Source organism: Mycteria americana, chromosome Z, assembly GCF_035582795.1.
Source record: "Mycteria americana isolate JAX WOST 10 ecotype Jacksonville Zoo and Gardens chromosome Z, USCA_MyAme_1.0, whole genome shotgun sequence".
Taxonomy (NCBI): Eukaryota; Metazoa; Chordata; class Aves; order Ciconiiformes; family Ciconiidae; genus Mycteria; species Mycteria americana.
The window spans coordinates 73377323-73404413 of record NC_134396.1 but is presented as its reverse complement, the minus strand read 5'-3'; the positions used below and the strand labels follow the sequence as shown (position 1 = coordinate 73404413).

The following is a 27091-nucleotide window of genomic DNA, read 5'->3' as shown; positions in this document are numbered from 1 at the left end:
TAATCCATTCCCACCCTTGCAATAAATTCCTCACTAATACACCTCAAGGTCCCACTTCTCTTTTTTATCTGCATTTATACCGTAACTTAGCCTCTATAGCAGTAACAGCTGATGGCTTCCTCACTTGAAAATATTTATTTGCCATGAAAACCAAAATTTGCCATCAAATTGTGCTTTACAGGCTCTTAAGTTTCCTTCCAGGTCTACTGCTGGACTGTTCAAATGATACACCCTTTTCTGGATGACATTTCTGTCCTTACCATGACTACATTTCTTGCCTTCACCATGCTAACAGCTTTGTGTGGCCTGTAAGCTTTTGTCCGTGCTTTGTCCAAACATCGTTTGTATCCCTTTTGTCGTTTGTCAGGAAAAACAGTGTGCTCGAAGAAGCCTATGCACATTACTGCTTGCAATCAATAATACAAGTTGTATGTTTTCTCTGAAAAAGAATGCATTTGCCTTTGGGCATTAACACAGTTGCACTGAACCCAGAGATTTCTGCAGTCATTTTTGGTGTGCAACACCTTTAACATTTCCCGGTGAAGGAGCAATTTTCTACCTGGAGAGCTGAAGCCTACAGATGGCTTGAGTCATCTTCTACCTCTGGGGAACAGGACGGCATGTTGCAAGCCTTTTAATTAGGCAAAGAACATGACCACTTTTTTTCCCTACCATTTGGACTAAGAAATAGTGCTGTTTCACACCAGGAGCGATTCATACCCCTCTGCCTACAAATGCCATTGAGGTTCACAGATATCCCTAGGAGGCATCTTTGCAGCCACTGCTCCTTTGGCAGCCCTACTCATGCTGAGGAGGAACCTTCTGGGATTTTTTTTGAGACACAACAGCAGCAAGACTTCTTAGCAGACAAAAACATAGCTCTTCCAAACGCAAAAAGTCAGCATTTACAATGTGGAAAAAAGAAAAAAACAAAACCCCAAACTTACTAGAGGTGCAGAGCTTCACTGAGGATTTAATTTTATCCACAAGTCATGCTCTTAGCAGGATCTAGGTTTTCAGAAGTTAAATAATAGCATTTACATTGGTAGCTGTTCCTGCTCCTCCACCTCTAGCTTCACTTCCTCCTCAGTCACCCTCAATCACTGTGCTGCTGAGCTTTTTGCAGCTCAAACTTGCACCCGCTGTTGCAGTTTCAGCCTCCCACTGCAAAGGGAATGTCTCTGCTTGCATGTGCTGGCTTCTGCATATGCTCAGAGCAAAGATGCTGCCTACAGAAATGAAGACTTTTCACTTACAAAGTATTACAGACATAGCCCTTAACTACACCCATAGGTTGAACCTCAGTGTTCCTCCAGCCACTGCCCTGCAAAGCAGTTTCTGACCGCAAAGCCCTCTTTGCAGGCTATCCTTTCCATCCGATAGCCTTTCCATTTGTATGTTGCTGGCCCCCCTGTTGCACTTGCAGGGACTTGGGATTTTTCCTACGTGGTTCATCCATCCCCGGTCTCTGATGAGTCGCTACTTGCAGCGACATCTCAGGCAAGAGATCCCATAGAAGCCGATGTCCCTCAAGGAGATCTTCCATCAGGGAGCTGCCTCTTCCTCCCTAGCTTCAAGAAGTTGTGCATCTTTTAGGGTGTAGCTGGAACACAGGAATGTTTCCACTAACCAGCACCTGCTCTTGCTATTTGAGAAGCTCTACTGAAATAGGTGCCCTGGCTTATTTCTACCCTGTGTGGTGTTAACCTCTGCAGGAGGTGAACCCTGTGCTCCGAGGTTTGTGCGGGGAAGTCAAATACTGTCAGTATGTGAAGGGACAGGAAGGTGTTCAGAATAATAATAGCTACTCTGCAGAGATTTTCATGGGCCACAAAATGCAATTGCTCGCCCGTGGCATTCTGAGCTCTGTGCACAAACCTGCAGCCTGAGGCTTGGCTGAACCAGATATTCCACGTGGCAACCCAAGATGTGCGGTGCACATCTGAATTCCTTTAAGCTAATGACTTTAATCATCAGTGTCCCGTCCTCTCCTAACCTTCCCACCTCCTCGTCTACAGCTGTTTCGGTATCCTTTTAAATGGCAGACACTGTGTTAGTAGAGACAAAAAGTTTAATACTTATGCAACAGGGGAAGATTACTACAGGAATACTACTGTGGTATTTGTCTTGCCTGTACTTGTAAAACACAATTTAAAGTGGACTCTTCTATCTCTGCAGCAGATACAGGTAACTTTGAAAAATAAGTTAAAAAGAATTCTGGTTTAACTTGAGAGGCAAGAAAGCAGAGCTAAGAAACACTCACTCAGAATGTGGACAATCAGGAGCTGGTAGAAGGCCAGGACTTATGTAAAGTTGATAAGGGAGATTCAGACCGGACTGTGGAACATCTAATCAAAATTATTGTCCTTGGGAAGTGAAACACATCCTGGAGAAATATGTAAGCTAATTCAGATGTTTTGGGAACAATCAGAAGCTACTAGTAGAAGTGTGATAAGAAGCACCCTTGCACAGAATCACAGAATCATATAGGTTGGAAAAGACCTTTAAGATCATCGAGTCCAACCATAAACCTAACACTGCCAAGACCACCACTACACCATGTCCCTAAGCACCTCATCCAAACGTCCTTTAAATACCTCCAGGGATGGCGACTCAACCACTTCCCTGGGCAGCCTGGTCCAATGCTTGATAACCCTTTCAGTGAAGTAAAATTTCCTAATATCCAGTCTAAACCTCCCCTGGCGCAACTTGAGGCCATTTCCTCTTGTCCTATCACCTTCTCCCTATCACTGGGAGAAGAGACCGACCCCACCTCTCTACAGCCTCCTTTCAGGCAGTTGTAGAGAGCGATGAGGTCTCCCCTCAGCCTCCTTTTCTCCAGCCTAAACAACCCCAGGTCCCTCAGCCGCTCCCCATCAGCCTTGTGCTCCAGACCCTTCACCAGCTTCGTTGCCCTTCTCTGGACACGCTCCAGCCCCTCAATGTCTCTCTTGTAGTGGGGGGCCCAAAACTGAACACAGCATTCGAGGTGTGGCCTCACCAGTGCCGAGTACAGGGGCACGATCACTGCCCTAGTCCTGCTGGCCACGCTATTTTTGATACAAGCCAGGATGCCATTGGCTTTCTTGGCCACCTGGGCACACTGCTGGCTCATATTCAGGCGGCTGTCAACAAACACCCCCAGGTCCTTCTCTGCCAGGCAGAGAAGTCTCTGCACGAACTGTCCTCATTATAATGCTAAAAGTCAGACCCCTTGAGCTGGAGACCCCGGCCCAAGCAGAGACCCCTCACCTTTGGGAGTGCACAGAATATTAAAGTAGCACTGCAGCTTTAAGAATAAGACAAGAAAATGTAGACCAATAGGGAACTGCTTTACATAATTATTGATGCAGATGTATAATTAGACTGTATAAATACTGTACCTGGATGAATGAGCCAGGGGCTAGCTTGGTGGAGCTACCACCTAGCATCCGGTCTTGCACACACCTTGAAATAAACTGATATCTTGGCTCTGTGTGCGTATCGGGTGTTGCAGACCGGGTAACAAACTCCGTTTGTGAGACAACATGAAAACCTCTATTTGAATGTCTAGTTTTGTCTTCTATCCCTCTGCTCCAGTCCCAACACACTTCCACATACCGGAGTTCAGAGATGCTCCACGTAAAGGAATCATGGCACTCGTGGTAACGCCCTGGCTTCACAGCAGACCTAACTGTGATACGAGTGGGTGCATTTTGCAGGAGGTTGGTATTGGAACATTTAGGGTTTAGATCAGTATCAGAAAAAGTCTCCAGAGCTGAATAAAGTCCCATTCTCTGTCTAAATAAACAAGCATGGGTAACAGGTTGGGTTTTTTTTGGTTTTTTTTTTTTTTTTTAATAAGGAATGTTGTCAGTCCTATTTTATTATGCGTAATAGAAAGAGGTGAAAAAAATCAATATAAGCACTGTATCTAGCCTAATTAAAACTACAATCACAATGTTATCTGAATGCCTTACAACATTGTTTAAATCCAACAAGTAGACAAGAAAACAACAAATCTATGCAGGGTTTTTTATACATATGGTGAGAAAGTTTGCAAAGTGTTAAAATATATTTTCTGTTCTGTATGTTTCTGGTACAAGGAAGTGATGTGTAGAATACTGTATATTTATGAACAGAGCCTTGACTTATACAAGCAATAATCGACTTCAAAACATACAATGTATATCTTAAAATATCCCCTAGAGCTGCTCATATAAAGTCAAATCCAGCACCTACTAAAGTTCAGCCAGCTGACTCTTTGACTCCAGTGGGCACTTGACTAAGCCCATGATAATTGTGAAGTACCTGACAGTCTAATTGTATTCATATGAAAAAAATCACATTGCATAGATTTAAACAGGAAGACATGCAATAACAAGACAAGTCACAGTATAGCAAAACCTTGTTTCTTTGGTGAAACAGAAGCAGATATAAAAGTTACAAAGATTTTAGACTTTCATTCACAAAAAACCAGACATTCACATTATACACTATACAAGATAATAATATAAATAGAGAAAAGTATTATGTGCATTGTTTGGGGGTGAGGGGTGGGGAATGAACCGGCCAACACAGTGACGCACTGCCACGTTGAACGCACAAAGATTGGGTAGACTCGATGGAGCAGTCACTGCAATTTCTTAAGAGATGTTGTCTGGAACTGTAATTACTGTTCCCAACGAGCTATGGCAAGGTCACTCCATGGGCAGCTCTGCCTAGTACAAACTCTTATATGTTGGCTGGGTTTCAATTCTTTTCCTTTCCCTTTCAACTTTTTGCATCATATCCCCACACTAACACAAAGGCATAAACCTCCCGTCTGTGTTTTTATTTGTAATGTTATTTTAAAAGGTATATCATAGGGAACTTGCTGTTCTTTATTTTCGTTTTTTTTTCTGGTTTTTTTTTTTGTCCTGTGCCCAAAGGTGTGCAAGGCACTTTGCAGAAATAACAGTCCTTTCTGTGGAGAGGTCGTTTCAAACATTACCTTCTACACTTACTGTACACATCCAGGTCAGTCATCGAGCTGACCAGGGTAAGAAATCGTAATAGAAAACTCCTACGTACACACTGCACCAACTACAACCTATAATCTCCTTGTGCACACACTTCTTTCTAGAAAGCCAAGATTCTGATTCTTCTGTAAGTCACACAGTTCTCACCCATCTAACCGCAAACAAATGATCCTGATTAGCAGGAATTTTGTTCTCCAGGGAAATAGCAGTTGAACTGAAAGATGGTTCCAAAAGTGGAGCTCAGGGGCTAATACTGCACTGGCGAGCTCTTTTAATCTTCTTTGCATGGGTAAAATAACATCCAATAAATTAAATCAGTATGGCTTACTTCATTTATTTATGTACGCTTCACAGCTGCAGCATTCATACACAAACATTCATTACTTTATAAAAAGATTAAAAAATGGTTATATATACAAAATTATTTACTTTTTTGATTTTTGTTTGTTTTTTACAAAAAAAATCCCCCAAACACCAGGTCTATCTCCATTTTAGAATGCAGAGACTTGTAATATAGACCTTGTGGTTAATGTCATGAAAGTAATTTTTTTTCTTTTTTTTTCTTTTTTTTTTTTCTTTTCAAAAAAGTGGCCCTGGTTGATAAAGTTAATGTATTAGCACTTGGATTTTTACAGGCCCTCCTTGTCAGACACAACTCCTCCATGCAGTCCTGTCTCATGAATGGTGAAGCTGGAATGGAGAGCAGAAAAAAAGTTCCACATTGCAGTCCCTAGTTCATGCTTCATTGCCACTTTTATGTGCTCTGTCTAAACTTTGCATCACATGGACACAAACTGTACCTTGGATGGGAATTGGCACAGTTCTCATTAAAAAAAAAAAAAAAAAGAGTCATGTAACTTGTGTGTTTATCTTCACCTGATAATAGCAAATTTCAGTCAGTGAAGTTATTTCAACCATTTCCAGCCTAGGTAAACAGCATAAAAACAACGTCATAAATGACTGAAGACCTCTGAGGCCATTCTAACCATAAATATGCCTGAAATTAGTGTGACTTTTCATTTTATATACAGGATTTTAAAAACAACACACAATTAAACAACATTAAAATCATCTTATTTACATTTTCATTGGTGCTAAAATCGAGCTGTTTAAATATTGCAGAAGGCTGGTATATATCATAAAATGGTCCACACCGATGGCATATAGAAAACTAATAATCTTTATAGGCTGGAAATGGTTTCCTTTTATCCCCATAAGCACTTCTCCTTTTTTTTTTTTTTTTTTAATTTTCTGATAAACACCATATTTTTGCAAAATGCATTGTGAATACCGCAGTCCATAGTTTCAAAACAATTTGATAATACTCCTATAAGTGATAGAAAAGGCACAGAAAGTTATGACTTTGGCTGAAATGGTGGAAATCCCCATTCACCATTTAGCTCTCAGCGCCTTGAGTCCTGCCACGTCCTGATCCAGCGATGATAGTGTTTTGATGAATTTAACGATGTTCCCTTTCCTGATGAAGAATGTTTATAGTAGTATTTCTTAGAGTAAGTCCTTTGGTATGTGGACGCTGCAATGAGAAGGAGGAAAAAAGGGAAATTAATTTAAAATTATTTAACTATGAATGGGCTGGCTACACGTCACTTTACAGTTCGATTTATTCTTGATTAATTAGAGGGTTAACAAATTATTAACTGGTACTATGACCATGTTACAGATAGGAGAAGCATCTCTCACATACAGTTAGACCACAGTTGCAGAAAGAATTGTTGGTGTTATTAGGAACCTGTTGATTTCAGGGGCTTTGTAAGAGTATTGTAGTTTACTTTAAAAGAATCTTAGTGGCTTCTGCAAAAACAGAAGAGGAACATTTTCATTAGTTTTGGAGCCCTGATGTTTTTTCCTACAGATAGAGTGAGCAGTACTGCTGTCATAATCTGTCATACCAAATTTGCACTTCTCTTAAAATATATGTTCATTGTTTATTAATCTTAAATTCGTCATTGTTTCTGATCCAGCACCGATTTGCTTTCAAGGAACTCACGATTCATGCAAGTAATTTTAGGCATATCCCATCTTCCATTCCCTTGACACCGGATGGTTGGAATATGACGCTGGATGAAACCATCTTTGCAGTGATATCTAATAAGGGAGTTGATCTCATAACGAGGTTTCATCTTCCCAAAGGTCTTTGCGTTTTCCACAACAGGAGGCTGACCACAAGCAACTGAAAGGAAGAGAGAACATAACCCAAAACAGCAGTTTGTAAATGCACTTCTGAGTGTGGTACTGACCTCTAAACCCTGGCTAAGGGAAGATGTCAAGGGACCTCAGTTACACTCCCAAGAGACACATCCAAATAAGGACAGGGAGATCAGTCTTTTCTGTAGTTCTCCAGTCTTGTAGACCAAATACAGTAATGATGAAAATTAGAAAACAGCAGATAGTTTGGTTAGTATTGCCTTTTTGGTTTAAATTTCTGATGAAAATTTGAGCCAAAAAGGTTGGCATACTCACACAAAGAACTGATTTTCACTGGAAAGCTGCAAAACCTGAAAACCAGTGAAGTTATTACAGGCATTTAAGAAAAAGTCTCATTTTCAATACTTCTCATGTCTTCTTCAACAATAGACTATTTAAAAGCACTTAAAACTGATGGATCCGTCAAGGCCCAGAGAACATGTTACCAAAAGTTGTAAATGGTAATTGGGAACAATGGAGCGCACACAAGGTTTTGGCTGCTTTACTTTCCCAGTCTGAAAAGGCAGAGGCAATTCCTAAAGTATTGCTGTACGGCTCCTGGTAACAGTCAGGTTTCCTGTATCAGCTCTAACAGTGTATAAACCAAACGTGCTTTTCAGATTCCAGCGGTGCCATTAAACTAGATGGTTTTGGAAAAGAGGAAGACAAAGGTCAGCATTACTTGATGGATGATAAGTATGCTCAACTGAAGCTGAAAAGCTAACCACATACCAGCGATCAGCTGCCTGCTCTGACTGCCTACCAATATTCTGCTGCCCACATACTTCACAGTGATGCCAGCCCAGGAAAGAACAGTTGGTAGTATGTTCATGGTATGCAAGGAAAAACCGGCCTGCCTGGTACATGAATGCCTCTTTTGCTGAGATCTGTACCTAAGAAGAAACTTGCTGGGTTTTAACCAAGAGTTTCAACTGTGTACACTGTTGTGCCTGACTCAAGAACAGATTAGGTAGAGAAGTGATATGTGGATACAGACGATGGATGACTTTGTGAGGCTAACTCAGTTGAGGGCTCACTGTACTGGTCACCAAAAATCAGCTAGAATTTGTCATTTTAACTTTATAAAACTGGAATTTAGAGAATTATGGTATTGTTACTGGAAAGTTTGTACCTGTTCCTTTCTTGCAGGTATAGGTAAGGTGATAATTGCATGGTACATCATTCCACTGCCCATTCTCATGCCATATTATAACAACACAGTCTTCTCCAGCAGAAAAGAAGCTGTCTGGCTGGTTTGGTCGCCAGTTCTCATATTGCTGCAGAAAAGAGGAGCAAAACATTATTCCCAGTGCTGGAGTATATTTACATTCCATCTTACAGAAGAACACACAATATTACCTTTGGTGAAGAGCAATCTCAATTGTTTGATTCAGGCTGTTAAGCACAAACTAAACAAAGCTAGATTTATAGTATCATCCCACTCTATTAACAGATTATCTCAACGGGAAAAAATATTCTGATCTAACTTCTCACTTACTGTAAACTGATGTCAGGTGAACAAAACAAAGTGACACAATTCAGTGCAAGCAAAATCTGATCCTAAGTGTGTTGAAACACACTCTTTTCTACATAGGCAGACAAGAATTGGAATGCCAGGAAATGCAGTAAATAGCCCATAACCCTCATTAGTCCACATCTACTAAATGGCAAATTACACCTAGCTTCTCAGACTCAAATTATTTATTCTCTGACCTCATTTATTGAAATCATTCAATGGGATGACATGCAGAATTAGGTGTAAAATAAGTAAAGGTGTCAGAATGTGTCCCCAGATCATTCTGCAGATTGATATTTCCATTAAAAAGGCCTAGGTGGCAGACTGAGCATATACAGCAGCCTTTCAGCTTTAGAAATGATGATCCAAATTCTGCCCTCTGTAGAAAAACTAACTCCAGACATCTGTGAATATATATGAATGAAACCAGAAACTGGCACACTAGTTTTAGAAGTAGAAATCTGATTGTTGGTAAGTGATGAAAAAAAAAGAACCTTCAAATGGCTGAAAAATATCTTTAGCATAAAAAAAAAAATAGTTCCTTAGCCCTGCACCTGGGACACACATCTGGCATATCGATTTGGGCAGGCTCTGTTCTTTGGGATCCAAGCTGGCTACACGCGGATCTGCACTTATTTAGCTACACAGCTCTGCAGCTTTCAGCTCTGCATCTACCTAAAGATATGTCCCTACCAAGAGCTGTGGATGCTGGCTGCTGGCAGGCTGTGCACAGCTCCATGCATGGGCTAAACCCGCATTTATTCCACTGCAGAATGCACTTTTTCAAGCATGGCTAAGCTTGTCATTGTACAATGTCATTTTTGGATGACAATTAAGTAGGATTCAGTCTGTTTTTTCAATCAATAAGCAGGAAAAATAGAAACTAAGGGAGTGGCACACCAACTGAAAATCTCTGCAGTAGTCCTTGGTAGGGGACATATAGCCTACTGTCCTTGCAGTCAGCAGAGGTGGGATAATCTTTATCCCACTTCCGGTTTAATCTTGATGAAACCCAAACGAAGCACAGTAATTCGAGATTTGTGTAACGTTATGTAAAGAAAAGCTAGAGAAGATTTGGGAAACTATTCTTAGTGATTTTCTTTGGGATTTCTGTTGTGTCACTCCAAGAAGAATTTAATGAAGGATAAAAATAGATATCTGAAAGAACTGGAATTCACATAAACACCAGACATTAACCAGGCAGCTAGCCCCTTGTATGGTCAAAATGACACAGTTTCTACAGTGCTTATATTTTCCTCGGTGCTTATATCTTTCTGTCTAGAGCTGGCCCATATTAATGTCATAAAAGTTTAGCTTTCTATTTTCTTAACTTTATGAAATAACCACTATTCACTGCCTGGGCAAACAAATTTTAGAAATAAAGTTAACATACCACACACAAGTAGTATTTACCTTACAATGAATCAAACTGTGAAAAAACTGAGTTAAATACTTAACTTTTTCCTACCACGTGTCATCTTACCCATCACAGGTTTTAATTATCCAAGCAATTTAACAATCATGGTCTAAATAAATTTGTTCTGCACTGAATTTATTACCTCTAATAAAACATCCCTCTTTTTATGTGGAACTAACTTAATTCCATCTCTACATTTCAGTGTTTAATAGTCCTAAACTACAATACACTCCAACTCATTTACTCAAGTCCAGAATTCAGCGTTTCACATTAGCTTATAAATCAGAATACAAGTTTTGAAAGCACAGTACCCAAATACCATACATATGAGTCAAATGGGATCTGTGGTGTGGGGAGCTTCCTGCAACACCTAGTGCAAAAAAGAAAAGCAAGCTCTGTGCATATCTCCTGAGCCAGTGAGAAGGAAAATGGGGAGAAAGGAATATGCCCATGCATGGTGGCTATTAACGTAACTTAGAGTGCTCCAAAACCCCTTTTCCAAAATGGCATTTTGGAATGGCCGCTGATCCAAAGGTCTAGCAGGTTACAGCAGAGGTCATTAAGGATGCAGGAATCCGATCAGAAAAGGTCATGCTACCGCAACATAGAAAGCTACTGCCTGCTAAACCAGGGATAGCTGAGTGCATGCACACACTGAAGGTTTAGGCTTGCTGATGGTACTGCCCCAGATACCTGCTCCATCTCCTCTACACGGGGGGCTGTGATGCACCTTCAGGAGCACCACAAAGTATAAAGCATTGAAGGAAAATCTATGTAGGTTTCACTCGCGCTGCAGGGAAGTCTGTCTGAGTGTTGTGGAGGTGGGGTAAGCAGAAAGAAGTGATCAGCTCTCACTTTCACCTCCGGATGTCTTACTACCCCACCCAACTGAATAGTAAGATTTGCACAAGTGTATGCATGGTTGGTTACACTGCTCAGATGATGGGCAGCAACTTCTTAAGTTGAGGCAATCCAATTGCTTTCAAGAATATGCCCAGATGTACAGACACATAGAAAAATTAAAGAAAACAGCACGGTTAGTGGTGGAAAATTTTGATCAATAACATCCTGACAGCAAAGGAAAGACTTCAACAAGCTTTGCAGCTGTTTCTTGTGGAAATGATACTAGAGAGCTGTTTGCTTCCATAAGGATTGGAGTGTGGGAATGAAGGACATTTAATGGCTATTGGGGGTGTGTGAGCTGAAGGTGCTCAGCAGCTTGCCAGCTCCCACCCTAAGCACATAGACTCCATATGCTCTTACTTGTGACTCCATAATGACTCCAAAATTTGTGTTTGCTTTGCTGGCAGGCCTGCAGCGTAATGGCAAAGGATTATATCTAGGCCCTGTGGTTTATTCAAGAATGTCTGATATCCTCCAGCGTGACTTGCTGTTACCTCACATCTGATATCGTCATTGCACGGATTTATTTTGGCTGAGTAACTCTGATTTTGCTTGGGTTTAGTGCCAGAATTGCTTAGCAGAGGAAGTTCCAGACTGCTGAATTGCTTTCTTAGGTCTCCACCCAGCTCTTCTGTAGTTTTTCAACTCCTTATTTAGCCACTGATAATGGGATAATGATACAAAAAGATTCTCACAGTTTGAGTGGAATAAGTTGCTAGACAAATAAACTAATATTTTGCTTTCCTCTTACGGATTACATTTTTGCATGGCCATGAGCATGATTCTGGTTTTCACTTACACTAGTGTAAATCAGGGGTGACTGCACTATCTCCAGTAAACCTACATGAGCAAAAAATTAATGGGAAAGAACCAAATCCCATAAGTCACATACTGATTTGTACTGTTTGTTTTCAAAGGTATCCCTTACAATCTCTCATACCAAGTGTGCTAAGTGTAAAGACTCCCCTACCCTTGCAATAAGTGCAGTAAGCATCTAAGATACTCAGGTCATAATTATTCTGTTGGGAAACACTGCTCAAAATATCCTGAACAAGATGCCCTTTTTGAAGTGGCTATGTCATTTAAGATCCCTGTATTTCAATGCATTGCTCTCTTTTAGAAAAGTATATTGTACAAAAAGAAAAAAACCCCCAACTTAATTCCTTGGCAACATGTACCATTCAGGTTTGTTTGGTTTTTAAGATCATGTCCAAAAAATATCAGCCATATTCACAGACAAGCTAAAAACTGCTGGCATTGTTCCAGCCATCCTGCTGCTAGGTTATATCTTCACGTAAACTGTTATTGTCTCAGCAGACCAAGGAAACCGCAGTACGGAGCACTGTGTTTGAACTGATAAAGCTCATGACATCCTTTTGCCAACAACCAAGCTTCAGTTGACACCTTTAGCAATGCTCTTAGCTGTATCATTCATAAGGTATGACTTATGTTTCTGAAAACCTAAGTAGGTTCAAATACTAAGTTAATACATGAAAGAAAAGCTGCTACAACCCTTTTAGTCCTCAGCAGAAATACTGCTGGATTTTAAGCAACATTACCACAACACATGTGAAGTTTTCCCCTGGATTATAATGCAAAGCACTTCCAGACTGCACATTTTAGGACATATAATCTTAATTATGTACATGACTCAAAATGTACTTCAAAGGAGGTTTGGCCCACTACACTTTTCTCCTCCAGCTATGAAGTGTGCTTTGCTGAGGTGGCTGTGGAGAGGGAAGTTCAAAGCAACACAGGCGAGTGAAGGCTGGAAGCACATACCTTACGCTCAGACGGACACCACTGTACCAGCCACTCTGCAAAGCTGTCAACATCCATGATGGCAAGACACTTTTTTAATCAAAAAAAGGAGGTTTCTGTGTAATCAAGTAACTTCAGGACCTAGCCTTGGGGACAGAATTTTGGTCCCTGTACATTCATTTGGTCCTTTGGGAGCCACACCACTATAGTCTGTCTTGCCATCATTTCAGGCTGAAAACTGGAGATCCTGTCATGCTCTTTATGCCTTTAATTATATCATAATAATTAATCTTTCTTGTACAGTTTTTTTTTGTTGAAACCAAAGCCCATTCTGACACATTGGATTTACTTGTTCTAGCTTTCTCTGCTAAAGAGCACTGAAAATTTTCCTGCAGAAAGAGAGTGGTTGGTCCATGGGTTAGAGCTGCAGCTGAGACAGGGTTCAGTTCTTCAGGCTTCCTACGTGGCATTAGACAATGCACTTTGCTGGCTGATTCCCAGTCTGTAAAACAGTGACAATGTATTCTCTTGCCTCACAGGAGGAGCTTGGATATGATGGTTACAAGATCCCATGAAGACATTTTATTAAGTTCCACATTTTTGGGGAGGATTTCCTTATATGGTATTGAATTAACTCACAGCCATAATCTGCCAGTTGGGTGACAGGCTGACTTTTCACATAAATTAAATCTAAGAAAGCCAGGATTATAGCAAGAGCTGTAAAGCAGCTAACTTTATTAGCTAGTCACTACTTTTTCGCATTGAGATGGCCGCTAATTAAACTGAATGAGTATAGCCTTCCCATCATGTACAAGATTCTAACTTGTGGGAGAATTGTTATTTAAATTTTCAGATAACCAGCCTTATTTAAGGGACTCATTTCCTTATTAATGAGTAATTCACTCAGCTCTTTCAGAAGTTTGCACTGGCAAGGTAAATCTACAAGTAAGCAGTATCTCAGCTTTGTGACACTCATTTGGAAATTTTAGCCATTCCTTTATCTCCAAAAGGCACATCAAGCAGCTGAGATCAACTGCTTGGATTTTGCATTCCAAAATAGTCAACAAGCACTGTGTTTAATGAAGCACAACAAAATAAACTACTGATGCAAACAAAACTTTACTGCTTGACCTCCTTATTGTGTAAAAGCCAATAATCTTTTGTACATAACTAAAGCTAGGAAATAATTTACTTGAAATACATCTATTTAGATTTACAGGGTTAATGCTTTTCCTTCTGGGAAAAGGAAGCATGTTTTCAGCATGTTTAAATAAGCTTAAAGTACAAATCTGTCTTGGCACTTTTTGGCACTTGTAATTTCCAATGCAATTTTTATTTTCTTTCATTCTGGCTGCTTCCCTATCTGATTGTTTCTTAATGCAAGACTAATGAGGCAAATCAAAAAACCAAGGAAAGATATAGGGACTAGCTGACTGGATACTCTCTGTGTCATGTCGTCTTGAAGTGAAGCAATGTTTCCTGCCTGGTATTTATCACTAAACAAGCTGAAACCACCACTGCAAAGCTTACTGGCTATTGTCCTTTTTCCCCCCCCATAACTCTGCTAAGAACGGGAATACGCTTTTTTCACAATAGCAAACAAATTCTTAGAAATCTTTATCAGGAAAGCCCCTGAAAAAGTCCCTCGCTGTGGAGGTTCTGTTATAATCGGATAGCTTAACTAAAAATTGCATCTCACTTTCAGTAAGTCCTGGCAATAACCCAGTTTTATAGGTTGGCTGAACTACAACAAGATCAACGCAAGGTTACAACGAGTATATGGATCAGTTCAGAAAACCCTCATTTGTGGCTCATGCTGTTATACAGCACTGATTCTGTTACTTGAGACACTCATGGGAAGTTTGAAAGGGATTGCATTTCCTTTCGATAGAAAAAAACCCAAACAGATTACTGTGAAGATTTGGCAATGCCTGAAATACTTCCATTAAGTTAACCTAGTATTTAAATGCATTTATACATTAGGAAAGACAAGAAACTACCTTATAGCATAGGCTCTGTTTCACTTAATTTCACCCCAGTCCTGCAAAGGATTTTTCTGTTTAATTTTATGAATGGCAGCAGTCTGACAGAACTCCAAAAGCATTCATGAGATTAAAAACTCCATTCAGTGAGTGCTTAAGCATATACCTTACTTTAAAGATGTAAGTGGTGCCCTAAACTCTATAGGATAGATCACATGCACAATTCAGACACATGCTAAAATAACTTGCTAAAGGAGGGACCAAGCTAAGTGTGTTGGTAAATCGTTGCTGGGAGAAATTCTAGTCAATTTGAAAACGACTGCTATATTTAAACTTACCTACAAGCACATACAAAAATCACATGTCATGATCCTGATATTTTTTAGATCACAGTTGAATGGCTTCCCTCAAGCCTTTAATCTGGGCTTTATTTGCATGGGATTTGGGAAACTGGCAGGATTTGGATCAGGCAGGCACCCAACACTCCCCATTACAGAGTCACACTGTGAGCAAGACAAGGTCCCAGAAGGAGCTTTGCTAAGGACCTTTGCAAAAGATTTCACTTGAAAGGGTTTTTTGGTAACAGAGCAGTGGGATGTATTGAAAAACTCTTTGATTTCCTGTGCAACAGCTTGCAAAAAAAGGGATTCTGAATAACATACACTCATGTATATCCATGAATATCCAAAAGCACTGATTGCAGATTGAATAAGCAGTAAGATCTGTGCAAAAATAAATAATTTGGAAAAGAAATCTATGGAATACAAATGAAACAAGTAAAAAAGGCTAGCTGATGAAGCTGAAACATAAAAGCACTATCAATCCTATCTTTTGGGGGAAGCTGATCGTGTGGTGGAGCAGATGACTAGCTCTGACATTTTTTTGAAACGATACCATAGTAAGACAACTTTTCCACGAGAAGCAGAAACCAGTAAGTATGGCAAGAAGCTCCCACTAGATGGCAATGTCTACTCACTACTGAGTCCAGATACTGTGAGTAGTTCCAAAATAGTAATTACTCAGAAAATATATCTCTTTTATTAACTCTTTAAAAGCTAATTGAAGCCAGTGGACATGACTCCATTGACTTTTATCTACTCTATACCAACTCTTCTTAGAGTAATAACTTTCATCATGGTTCACACACTATATAGTTCAATTTTGTGGGTATACTGTGTGTGCTGGGCTTTCAAAAGTCACCTTAGTACAGAGACTGAGAAATGAGTGGCAAAGAGCTGGTGAAATTCTCTTGCTAATAGGCAGGTGTTTTACTGTGGAAGAAAAGTATGGCAGGGTGTTAAATGTTGGTTGGTATAATACATGTTCTTTGGGAGTCACACTAACATAACTATATATTATCAACATGATGCAAATTGCATGGGGTGTGACTTATTCTTTTTGTGCACAACTGCCAGGAGAGCCACCTAAAAAAGGAAAATCCTGCACTTTGTCATTTATGTCAACAATTACTGTAGGTTTGAAGCTGTCCAAGAGCTTTAGCCCAGAGCCAACCATAACGAGGCTCTGAAGTAACTGCTGACCCCCCTGGTAAAAATGAGACAAAAAACCACTTTGTCCAAGAGGCTCTCCTTACTGCCTATGACATACTGAACTAAAAATATACCTGTCATTAATAACATTATATAGTTCTCCTCCATTTAAATGCAGGTCAAATGAGCATCTTAAAAAGAGGCTGTAATGACTGACTGCAGCACAAAACCAAAACATTTGGTAGATTTAAAATCTCCTTCTCCAAGGATCCTGTGGGACATGGGCACAATGAGCTTTTTGTTTGCAGCTGACTACAGTACTTTTTAGTTTGTTTGCTTTATTTAACCCTCAGAGGCAGGCTCCTTCCCTACAATACTCCATGCCTTTTGAAGGTTTTTGTGTTCAATAAAGTTACTCTTTCTGAGAGGGCTGCAGTTACAGATTTACTCAAGTTAAAGCATTCTGATTCACTGACCAATAAAGGAAGGAAAAGAGACGGCTTTGTTTTTGCCAGAATTAAGTTCTGTTTTGTTTTGCGGGGTTTTTTTTTTTAATGTAGCTACCTAACACTGACAACCTGAGGTCCAGCATTGCAAAACACAAAGCATAAACCCTCCTATGCCGAAGGGAAGAAAAACTAACGTAGAGTCTCTGGACAGTTTTAAAAGTGGCAATATGCCCCATTACTTTCCTAGCTGGCAGCATTCTCCAAGTGACAGACAATCTGGCCACAGACACTAGCCAGCTCCTTATTACAGCACTAATCTTATGTAATGGGAGTGAGCTCACCGCCCTACAAAGCACTAATTATCAACAGCATTTTCCAAAGGATATGAATAACTCCCCTTGTGAGATGGAGGCCCAAGGCACAACCCCAAGTAGCTATATGCGCTTAATCCATAACATGAATAGCTCCAAAGGACTCCTTTACCGCTGTGCCTGCTCACAAGGGTCCTTAACAGTGAAACGCCAGCAATCCAAATACAATGGAGAAGCTGCCAAAAGCAACACCAGATTTTTTTCTATTTGGATGGGTGTGCTTTACAGCTGTAAAAGTTACTATTCACAGAACTAAGTGAATTATTTAAATTCAATTTCCCTAAGATATTTTCAAATGTCACATTGTGTTCACTCTTCCTTTGATCAAGCCAATTATTAAATGTCTCCACTGATAATGTAAGTTTTGTTATTTTGTAGTTTGTATTACATCGAATTTAAAGTATACAAAGATCCAAGTAGGCATGGACAAATTCTGCAAATTTTACAAATTCTATGTGAAATTCCTCTTTTCACATAGTTGTCTGAGTATTTAGGCCTTGCTTTCTTCTCCTGTATCACTGTGATTTTCCCAAATGTATTTGTTTTTATTGCTTAAAGCTTATGATAATGGTGGGATGAAGATTGTCCATGATTCATCCTTAAAGAGTTGTTCACTATCACAGAAATGCTAGAAGAAAAGTCTACAGAAAAGTGCAAGAATAATTTTGATTCTGTAATTTTTAAAATGTAAACCAATATATATAGCCAAACTTATATATAGCCGTTTTCATTCCTGTGTATAATGTAAATCAGAGGAAAACTAATGCTTTCCCACACCAAATGCCAACAGAACAGCCCTATAACTACACTGCCATAGAAGAAAAGCAGAGCTAACAAATCATGCTCTTTAAAATACTATATTATTTTCTTCTGCCTCTTGCATCTGTCAATGTAATCATACCTGAAATGTCTTGAGCAGAAATTGGCTTGATTTTCAGGAAGTAATGAATAATGAAGCTCTAAAAATGTTGGGGTGCTGTGACTTCTCTGAACACACTTCAGTTCCTGCTCTCACTACCTTCACCTTTGAGACAAATTATCTGAAGTTAGGGACTAGGCAGATATGCCAAAGTTTGCAGCTTACGAATTCCCTTCCTACTGGTCCACGTGATCTCGGATGTTGTCAGTATTCCAAGCCCATGCTTGTGGCAGTTGCCCCTAATCTCCACCTCTCACTGAATTTGCACCACAAGTGAGGATCTAAGTTTCCTAAAGGAGCATTCGCTTTTTATGTTGTACTAACACAGCTGCAATCAACTCTTTTCCCTTGATATAAAAAGGGAATGGTTGCTGCTGCTAAAGTGTTTTTCATGTGGCCCATCAGCTCCAGAACACGAATCCACCTCTCCCAACCACCAGAAACACTGAAAAATTCGTTCTTTCAAAACCAGAAAAAAATAAAAGAAAAAAAAGAGATTGTACATGAGAAAAGATTGCTTCCTGCCATACGGATACAGTACAGCAAATCAGAACAAATTAGATTCATACGGGTGGCCAGCAATGGATTCCACAGTTTAGTTTAATTATAGCTTATTTTGTTCTGCATATTGGACAAGGTAGCCTAAGCTTAACCAAGGAGCTCCTTTGAAGACATGCTCCGACCTTAGCCAAGAAGCTCCCAATTTGTTTTTTAAAGAAATTGCAAAAAAGACAAATATAAGCAAACTGGCCTGGCCAATAAAATCCAGTATAATGAAATATCAGTTACCTGGAAAGTAATTTGTATATGGAAAAGTAGCACCTGGACTGACAATTAAACAGTACGACATAAAAGGTATGACCCAACTACTTTATTCATGTTATTTTGCACTTTTCAAGTCCAGTCTGTGTTTGGGATGTAGTGGGTACAGCATGCTGAAAAGGCATCTTTTACCAGGAGATGGTGAGGCTTTATCTACACAACCCAATCCATTGCATAAGATTATGCCATTTTGCCTGAGAGGCAGGAAACTGCTGAGCAGTTTTAAATTAAAAACCACTTTACAATTAAGAAATAAACCTGCCAAAATCCCCTAATAGCACACAGATAACTATGCATCAAACATTTCAGTGACGTAGATCAAAAAGCCTTCTCAAGTTCTCTTTGCAGGAACAGAACCTACAATACTATGATTTAGGAGTGTGCCCATTTTTATTTTGTTAGGATAATTTTCTGTGTCTTAAAAGTTCTTGTTATGGAAAACAGGTAGACTCAATACAGAAATGGACAAATACCATGTGGACCAAGGAGTTTTAAATACCATTCCTTGCTTTCTCAGTGAATCTGATTGTACTTGCTTCATTATTCAAGATACCAACATTTTCCTTGAGGAACTCTGAGAATCAGAGCGTGTATTTACAAGATCACTCTTCATTTATTCCAAGATTTGCTTACTGGCATTATTTTTGCAAGTTAAACATAAATTCCAGTTGATACATGAAAAACATGGACAGGAATAGAGGGGCTTTTCTGACTGCTGCTGTTTCTGATGAATTGCTAACAGCCAGTATTTTCTATAGGGGTTAAAAAAAAGAATGCCAAGATATCAAAAGTGGCTGACTATAGTTAGTCCACTACTAGGCACCTAAATAATTGCCACTGTTTTCAGTAGGGCTTGAGCCTGTCAAGGGGACTCTAGGTTCAGTGTAGGTTTCCCAGTAAGAACCTTAATTCTATATGCTCACTTTTTAAGAATGTTGGTCACTTTGTCCCACATGCCATAAAAAACAAAAAAACCTCCTATCCCACTGAAGAGGCATGAACGGATCTCATCTGGACACTGCACAGAAAACTGAATGGCCCTTGCGTATTTGATTGGCGAAACTATCATCCCCTGATTCATGAGGTAAGGGAAATTTCCACAACCTCATCTGAGAATTTAAGCTTTCTGACATTTCTAGGCCAATTACAAAGGTGAGTTTATCACCCTCATCTCACATGAATCGACAAGAAGTGTGCTCAAAAAAGCCCCCCTGTATTTTGGGAGCCAATGGAAGTGAGACAGCACAAGATTTATATGCCAGTGCTGCATATGACTATGAAGTCCACAAAAAATAGCTAAGGTGGGCATGTGTATTCAGTAGCTCACTATAGTTAGAAACAATGTGCAGTGCACTTGGAAGTACGTTTGTTAGTTTTCACTAAGGAACTCATGTACGTGCTTTGTCCAACTATCATATTTAATGGTGGCTGGCACTTAGCTTCAGTTTAAAAAATCTGGAAAAACACAACTTGGCATGAGCTGAAAATGTCAAAAAATGACTGATTTCCTTCCATTGAACTCATTGGTTGAAATACCTTTTAGGTGCAAAGAAAAAAAAAGGTATTTGATCCCTTTTCCAGAAATTGCTAATAAAATGCATGCCAACACCTGGCAAAAGAATTCCTTTCAACATACTGGATATTTAAGTTGTGGGTTTCCTTTTGTCCATGGAAAATGAGCACCAAAGTAATCCAAACCTTGTTCCATAATCTCTAATGGTAGAGCCTGTGGTTCAATATTCCCAATTCTAGGGTTTTTTTTTGGTTCAGAAAGAAAACTCGTGAAAGAGAAATCACTACAAGGTATCACAACTATTTCATCTGGGCAGTACTGGGTCAACTGCAGCACTGGGCGAACAATTCCTTCCACAACATGTCTTGCTGTTGCTGTTGTTAATTTGCTTTTTCTTTTAAGTCTGCCAAGAATCAGAACTTTTTTTTTTAAAATCCAAAACCTAATAAAATCATGTAAGCATGATTTTCAGATTAAACCAAGCTGTTATTGGCAGAAAATTCAAACAAGTATCAAGATAAAGATGAATGTACATCACTTGTAGATGCACAGTCTATCAAAGAGCTGGAGTGACTTTTCTGATACTATCTCCAAGAAAACTCTTATATCAGGGGAATCCTCAACAGACTTGACAAATTTTCCTCTATGTCGGAAGTGTTGAATAGAATTGTAGATAGATAATATTATCTTGGAGAAAGCATGGAGCTGGGCAAGAAAGTTAGAAACAGCTGAATTACAGATGCACCCTGATATGTGAAACACAAGAAGGCTATTTAGATTTTGGCTATATGCAAGAGCTACCTCTAATCTCAGAAATTCAAGTTAGAACCTGAGTGTTCATGTAATAATGCTGATTTTCATGATCACAAATTATATTAATGCATTTAATGCTAACATGACTACTGTTCACCTGCAAATACAAAAATGATGTAATATTTTGACCTACACAGTATTCAAATTCATTGGAATTTTAAGGGATCATCAGGGAAATAAATTTGATGCATATATTTAATTATGTTATTGTTCCTATTAATTACTGGAGAAGTAATAAATCACTGTAACCAGAAGAGTGGTTAGAAAGTATGAAAAATAAGTTAAAACCTAGGGAAAAGGAACAAATGAGGAAGCTGCTCAGAACCATGGTATCCAGAAACCATATGGAATAAATTATGAGGGAAAGCTATTGAAGCTATGAACATAAATGATTTCAAGAGACACCTAAATTGTTTCCGAAGGAAGAGACAGAGGGAAGTTGTTAAAAAGAAAAGAAAAATAAAGTGGAAAAAAGATCAATCAAAAGAGAAATCTGTTGGACAGATGGTCTTATTCTGTTCCTAGAATATCTTAATTTCTTAAAATTGAAAATTAAAGTAAAAATGTAATCCCACATTTGCCCAGTAGCCTGAATTAAAAAATAGAATCTCAGCCCTAATTTTAATTTCCTTGAATTCATTATTCAGTGACATACTAAATTTGTCTTTGCAATATATGAGGATGTATCTTCTTTTACAATTCCCAGTGTAAGATGGGCTGCCCCTTCAGGCACTACATTTATGCCCAAATTTATCTCACTTAACTTTAGACCCCCTAGTGAAGTGTAGGCTCCTTGATCAACCACTGCAGACAGCCTGGACCACCCCTGAGCTTCAACCAAACCTAAACCACCCTCAGAGGGTGCCTGTTACTGCCAGTGAGGTGTAAGAAGCCACATCAGGAGGCAGAGAATGAACTCATCCAGAATGAGTAGAGTTCAAGGCCATGGCCTATCTTGTGCTCCCAAAAATACCTAAGGATAGGCAAGAGAAAAGGATGAAATGGAACTCTTCTGCTTACATCCTGCAAGACTTTTTGGCTCCAAGCACAAATGGGTGCATTGGTACCACCACAGATCCACTGAGCAAGCAGTCTGGCAACAAGAAGTTTCATCATCTCTTTCTTCCCCCGTGTTGTCACCTGCTACACACAGTAGTTTCCCCAAGAAATGGCTTATTTACAAGTCATTTTAGAGGACTCTAAACTTCTGGTTATTTACATGGAATGGTAATAAATGAAGCCTGCTTTGCCCCAGGTATCTTTCTACATAAGTTGTAGCCACATGGTATGCAGCAATGATCATTGCATGCATGTGTGAGCATGTGCATATGTATGTCCAGATGCTTTCTGCTTTAAGAATAATTCACAACTGGAAAGGAAAATAATAAGCATAACCAGTTCGGGGGTTTTTTAATGTAATGTTCTTCCATGGGTGTTAAACAGCAATAAATCACCTGTCCCTTCTACAAAAGAGACTGTTTTGAATTGGAAAGAGCTCAATTATTTCCTGTATCCATCAGTTCTTTGATTTAGGTTAGTTAAAGGTGGGTAGAGAGTGTTCTCCCTCTCCTGCTGATTTTCCTTCTTGTTTTAAGGCAATAAGAGGTATCAACAGCATCTTAAAATTTTATGGACAGATTACTGGTTACAGGCCTCCTGAACCACCTAAGGATGGCTGCTTCTCGATCCTAGCCGTAGACCTGCCATACAGACTAGTATGCCATGTTGCCATACTGCCAACAATACTTGAGAGGCTCCTTTGTGCACTCTGACAGACCCAGTGAATACAAGAGCTTGAATGCCATGTCCTCTTCTGAAAAATGCATTCTGCTCCATATACAGAAGGGAGAGGAGAATTGCCGCATGTGTCCTTGCATAAGACCAGAAGAGCACAAAGCAGCTCCAGCAGAGACCCTTAAATTACAATCTCGGACTTTTTGAGTTTTCTGTTTGGAAGCTTTGAGAGCTCCCACATATACAATAATAAGAACTAAGAATAAGGTTTTACCACAAAATAGTAGTTATCGCAAAACAAGAGTTTGCTGGCTGTTTGCTTGGGTGCATATTTAGTGACTGCGTTTTTTCATGCAGCTTCCCTCATTGCTGGTGGGAATTTGATAAGCCACCACAAAAAGAAATGAATGAGTGATTTCATTTCAAAGGCATCTTACCAGTGGGCTACCATCAGTCCAGCGGAAATCACGCTCAAACATCTTGTCATTGAGGCCAATCCACTGGTAGTCATGCCCAATACCTAAGGAACCAGAAGGATATTTTTATTAACCTTCCCATAAATGGAAGAGATCTCACTAAAGAGAATAAAAAGAATTTGCACAGAATGAATCAGACATCCTGTTAAGATTCTTCCACTCGTTATGCAAACAACTATTTACAGGCTGTTTTTCAGCTTTTCAATTTTGGGATGTCTATAAAAATGCAGTTTCTCATCTAACAGTTTTAAACAATCCTGTCTCTTCCCTCCTGATGGTGTCTCCCAAAGAAAACAGATTAGTTTCCTATCTGAGTGCATATGAAGGGGAAAAAAAAAAGCAAAAAAGATTAAAATAATAAAAACACGTATTTTAATGTACATTTTTCAGGTTCTGGTTAGGCTGTGACCAGTGTTGTCGAGATTGTGCAACACAACTTGTAGGAACTATTTCTTTATGCTACCTAATACAATAAACGGTGGCATAGTCACTGATGTCAGGTGCACAAAAAATCTAAAGCCTCCAGAAAAAAATGTTTCATGCGTTTCCAATGCCAAAACAATAGTTCCTGTTCTCTTCCTCAAAACCAAAGTATTTTCTATCTAACAAATAATAACGTAATAGCGATAGGGAACTTGCATTGACTGCAAAAGTAAACATGAAGAACACAAAGTGTGTCTTTTAAACATTCTGAAAGTATATTTTAAGATAGAGGTGTAAAAGCTGAGTGATCAGGAGGATATTTCACTAGCTCTGAATTCTCATTGCCCGCACTTGTTTAGAGGAGTCCTAACAGTACATACGGTTCACAAAGATCTGCTCCTCATGAGACAAGATGCTTGTCAAGTGTGCTCCCTGGAGACGGCATTCCCTTTCAGCCGTGTCCCATGTACGCCGATGGGCAAAGTATTTGTAGCACTGTCCTTGGAACTTGTGCCAGCCATAATCACAGGTCTCCGTGTCTGTAACAAACAAATAAATCACGTCTGTCAATGGGTGTGAAACACAGACATGTTTCATGCAAGCGGATGGATTTTCTGCAGGGCAAAGGTTCAAGAAGATACCCACCCGTTAAGCGGTACAAATGCAAAACATCAACACTCATCCTTGAGACCTCATTACATTTTCAGGTAGTTCTGTTTACCCAGTTTCAGTATAAGCTGCAAGAATATTACTTATGTAAGGAGTATAGTTGCAACTGGCAACTTTGTGAACTTCCACTGATCGAATTGTGCTGAATCTGGACAATCTCAGGAGGACGTCTTCAGTCCGTAATTCTGGATGAATGAAATGCCTGGATGTTGGACTGCATTTCAGTCTACATTTCATCTGAGTTTTCTAAATCCGTATATGGGGATGGGAATTTTTATTTGCAAGGGCAAATAGTTGTTTGAGTGACTGTACTGAATTACCTTGGTTTGGAAGAAACTGATAACTGAAAATAATATGAAGGAAAGTCCTTGTGATTGTTCAGTCCACAGATGCAAAACTGCAGTATTACCTTTCTGAACTTACCCCTCCAAATCCTCCTCCAAAACTCATCTTCCTTGACAAAGTCTAACTTAATAAACTTTAGGCATTAGTTTCTAAAGAAGGCTGTAAACCTGAAATACAAAGTAATGAAATGCACATTGCCTGTGCTTGTATGAGGGATGGTACTGATAAGAATGCATAATAGACAGAAGTTCACATCAGCCAGTATATCCTTTCATCTAAAGAGACATAAACACGAGCCTTGGAACAGTAACAATCCGTGGATTTGACGTTAATTATTTTGTCAAGGTTAGGCAGCCGTAAACAGAATAGATGGCAAGAAACAACAAAGTTCTGGTTCCAAATTTGCTTCTGCACCAACACTGCAAGAATGAATCACAGACAAAAAATCAGTATTAATAAGATGGGCATAATAAATACAATGCCTGAATGTGTCTGAGCTGTGCTTGATGTTGAGAAGAACTTGCCACTGAGAAGAGAGAGTTTTAGGGAGGAATGGAGAAATAATAGGGAAAACTCAGATTGTTTTGAGTTATAGCAGATGAAATGGCATCATAAAGGACACTTCAGCAGAAGATTACAGCTTGTTCTCACTACAGCTGGTTCCAGCTATCTAAGTACATGATGGCTCGCCCTGAAAGGCCTCAATTGCAGGATGTTGAAGAACAGAAAGACAAAGCTTGGCCTTCCCCACCCACCAAACAGGAATTTGCCACTTCCCACCCAGTTTTATCAATCCACAAACAAAACTGTGTCTGGAAGCAACTGTCTGGCCTTTCCAGAGGTACAGATATGTTCTGGGTATGAAATTGGATTTCTTATATTCAGTAAGTCAATATAGTCAACAGTCAATAATATGCTTTGGCCAAAGGGGCTCTTTTGCATTAGTACAGAAAAAGCCAAATATTACAGAATATGCCAATGACATATGACTGCAAATTCTTTAACTATGATATTTCTTAGGTTTGAGAAGCTACCACCTGAAAGACAATTGTGGAATAGCTTTTTCACAACACAAGGCTGGTTCTTAATTCATAGCAGGAAGAGGCCATCCACATCCTGAAGCACCAAAGTGTCTATTTTTTTAAAAAAGTTTTTAAATCTCCCAAGATAAAAACTAGACTTTACATGTACATAAATGGATTTAAAAGTGCAAACTTATCACTTTGGAGGCTTAACAGAATTTCTCTGACAATTCCTGGCAACACTAATAATGCAGCAGTCATTGTCTTAGGAGTCTGCTATCAAAATAATTTTCTAGAATTCATCAGTACAGACAGAAATGTACCAAATACAAATGCATAACAGAGTTTACACTGATTATCTCTCTTCTATTTTCAACAAGTTAAGCTGTAGAAAACTGCTTGTGCCTTGAGTAATCCCAGCATGAAAAAGGAATGTAATCTATACTACCAACTTGGTAGTTCGTTATCTTTTCCCTCTTTGCATTCTGTATGAGGTGCAGGCTGCAGATACAGCTTTAATCTCTGGCATCTAGGCCATTTTAAAGTTTAGTCTGCCTTTGGCTTTCTAGAACATTTGTTTAACCACACGATGCTGACTAAGACTGCTATGTCCTTTGTGAAGGCACTTAAGATTTTATTATTCATCTTGTTCAGGGCCTCCCTTGTCCCACAGGAAAGAAGTCAGATAACAGCAAGCAGCATTGCATGCTGAGAAAATCATGGCCAGAGAGCATTTCCAGGCTATTCTAATCAAGCCTTCCCTGGCCTCTGCTAGGGAAGAAGTGCACAATTCGAGAGAAGATCTGCTGAAAGGCACATGGGGGAGGCAAAGAGGCTTGAAAACACAAAACCTAGAAGACTGGGTTCAAAGAATGAGATATAATGGCCCGAGCATGAATCATAAATAACAAAATTTCTCTTCTTAAAACAGAGGATGCCAAACAGTGACATAGGTACTCTTAGTTGAAATGCATGCACTGCAGTGCACGTACAACTCCTCTCTCCTATCCAAAATGGCATTTTGTTTTCCAAAAGGGAAAAGTTGAATAACTTCTTCTGCACGTGTTTCTAGCCCAAATCTACAAAGACAGAAAAAGACAGGGCTGATGGCTATAGAATACAAAGGATTTTTAGAAGGGGAAGAGAGGATTTTTTTTTTTTTTTTTTTTTTTTTTGAGAAGTTGATGGGAAGAGGGGAAAAAGGAATGGAGAAAGGGAGAGTCAGGAGGCTAGAGGATGAAAAATGTAAACCAGGCAAGTA

At 39.4% G+C, this 27091-nt stretch overlaps 1 protein-coding gene across 2 annotated transcripts in view; it reads right to left on the bottom strand.

Moving 5' to 3' along the window:
- Nucleotides 1–4000: 4000 nt before the first annotated feature.
- VCAN (versican) overlaps nucleotides 4001–27091 on the bottom strand; it is a 116886-nt gene continuing 93795 nt past the window's right edge. For both annotated transcript variants that reach the window (XM_075488522.1, XM_075488523.1), the window contains exons 11-15: nucleotides 24175–24333; nucleotides 23333–23415; nucleotides 8338–8482; nucleotides 7009–7191; nucleotides 4001–6534 (exon numbers count right to left, since the gene is read on the bottom strand). In XM_075488522.1, the coding sequence (XP_075344637.1) occupies nucleotides 6404–6534; nucleotides 7009–7191; nucleotides 8338–8482; nucleotides 23333–23415; nucleotides 24175–24333 (701 nt within the window). In that variant the 3' untranslated portion in view covers nucleotides 4001–6403. The remainder of the gene's footprint in view (nucleotides 6535–7008; nucleotides 7192–8337; nucleotides 8483–23332; nucleotides 23416–24174; nucleotides 24334–27091) is intronic.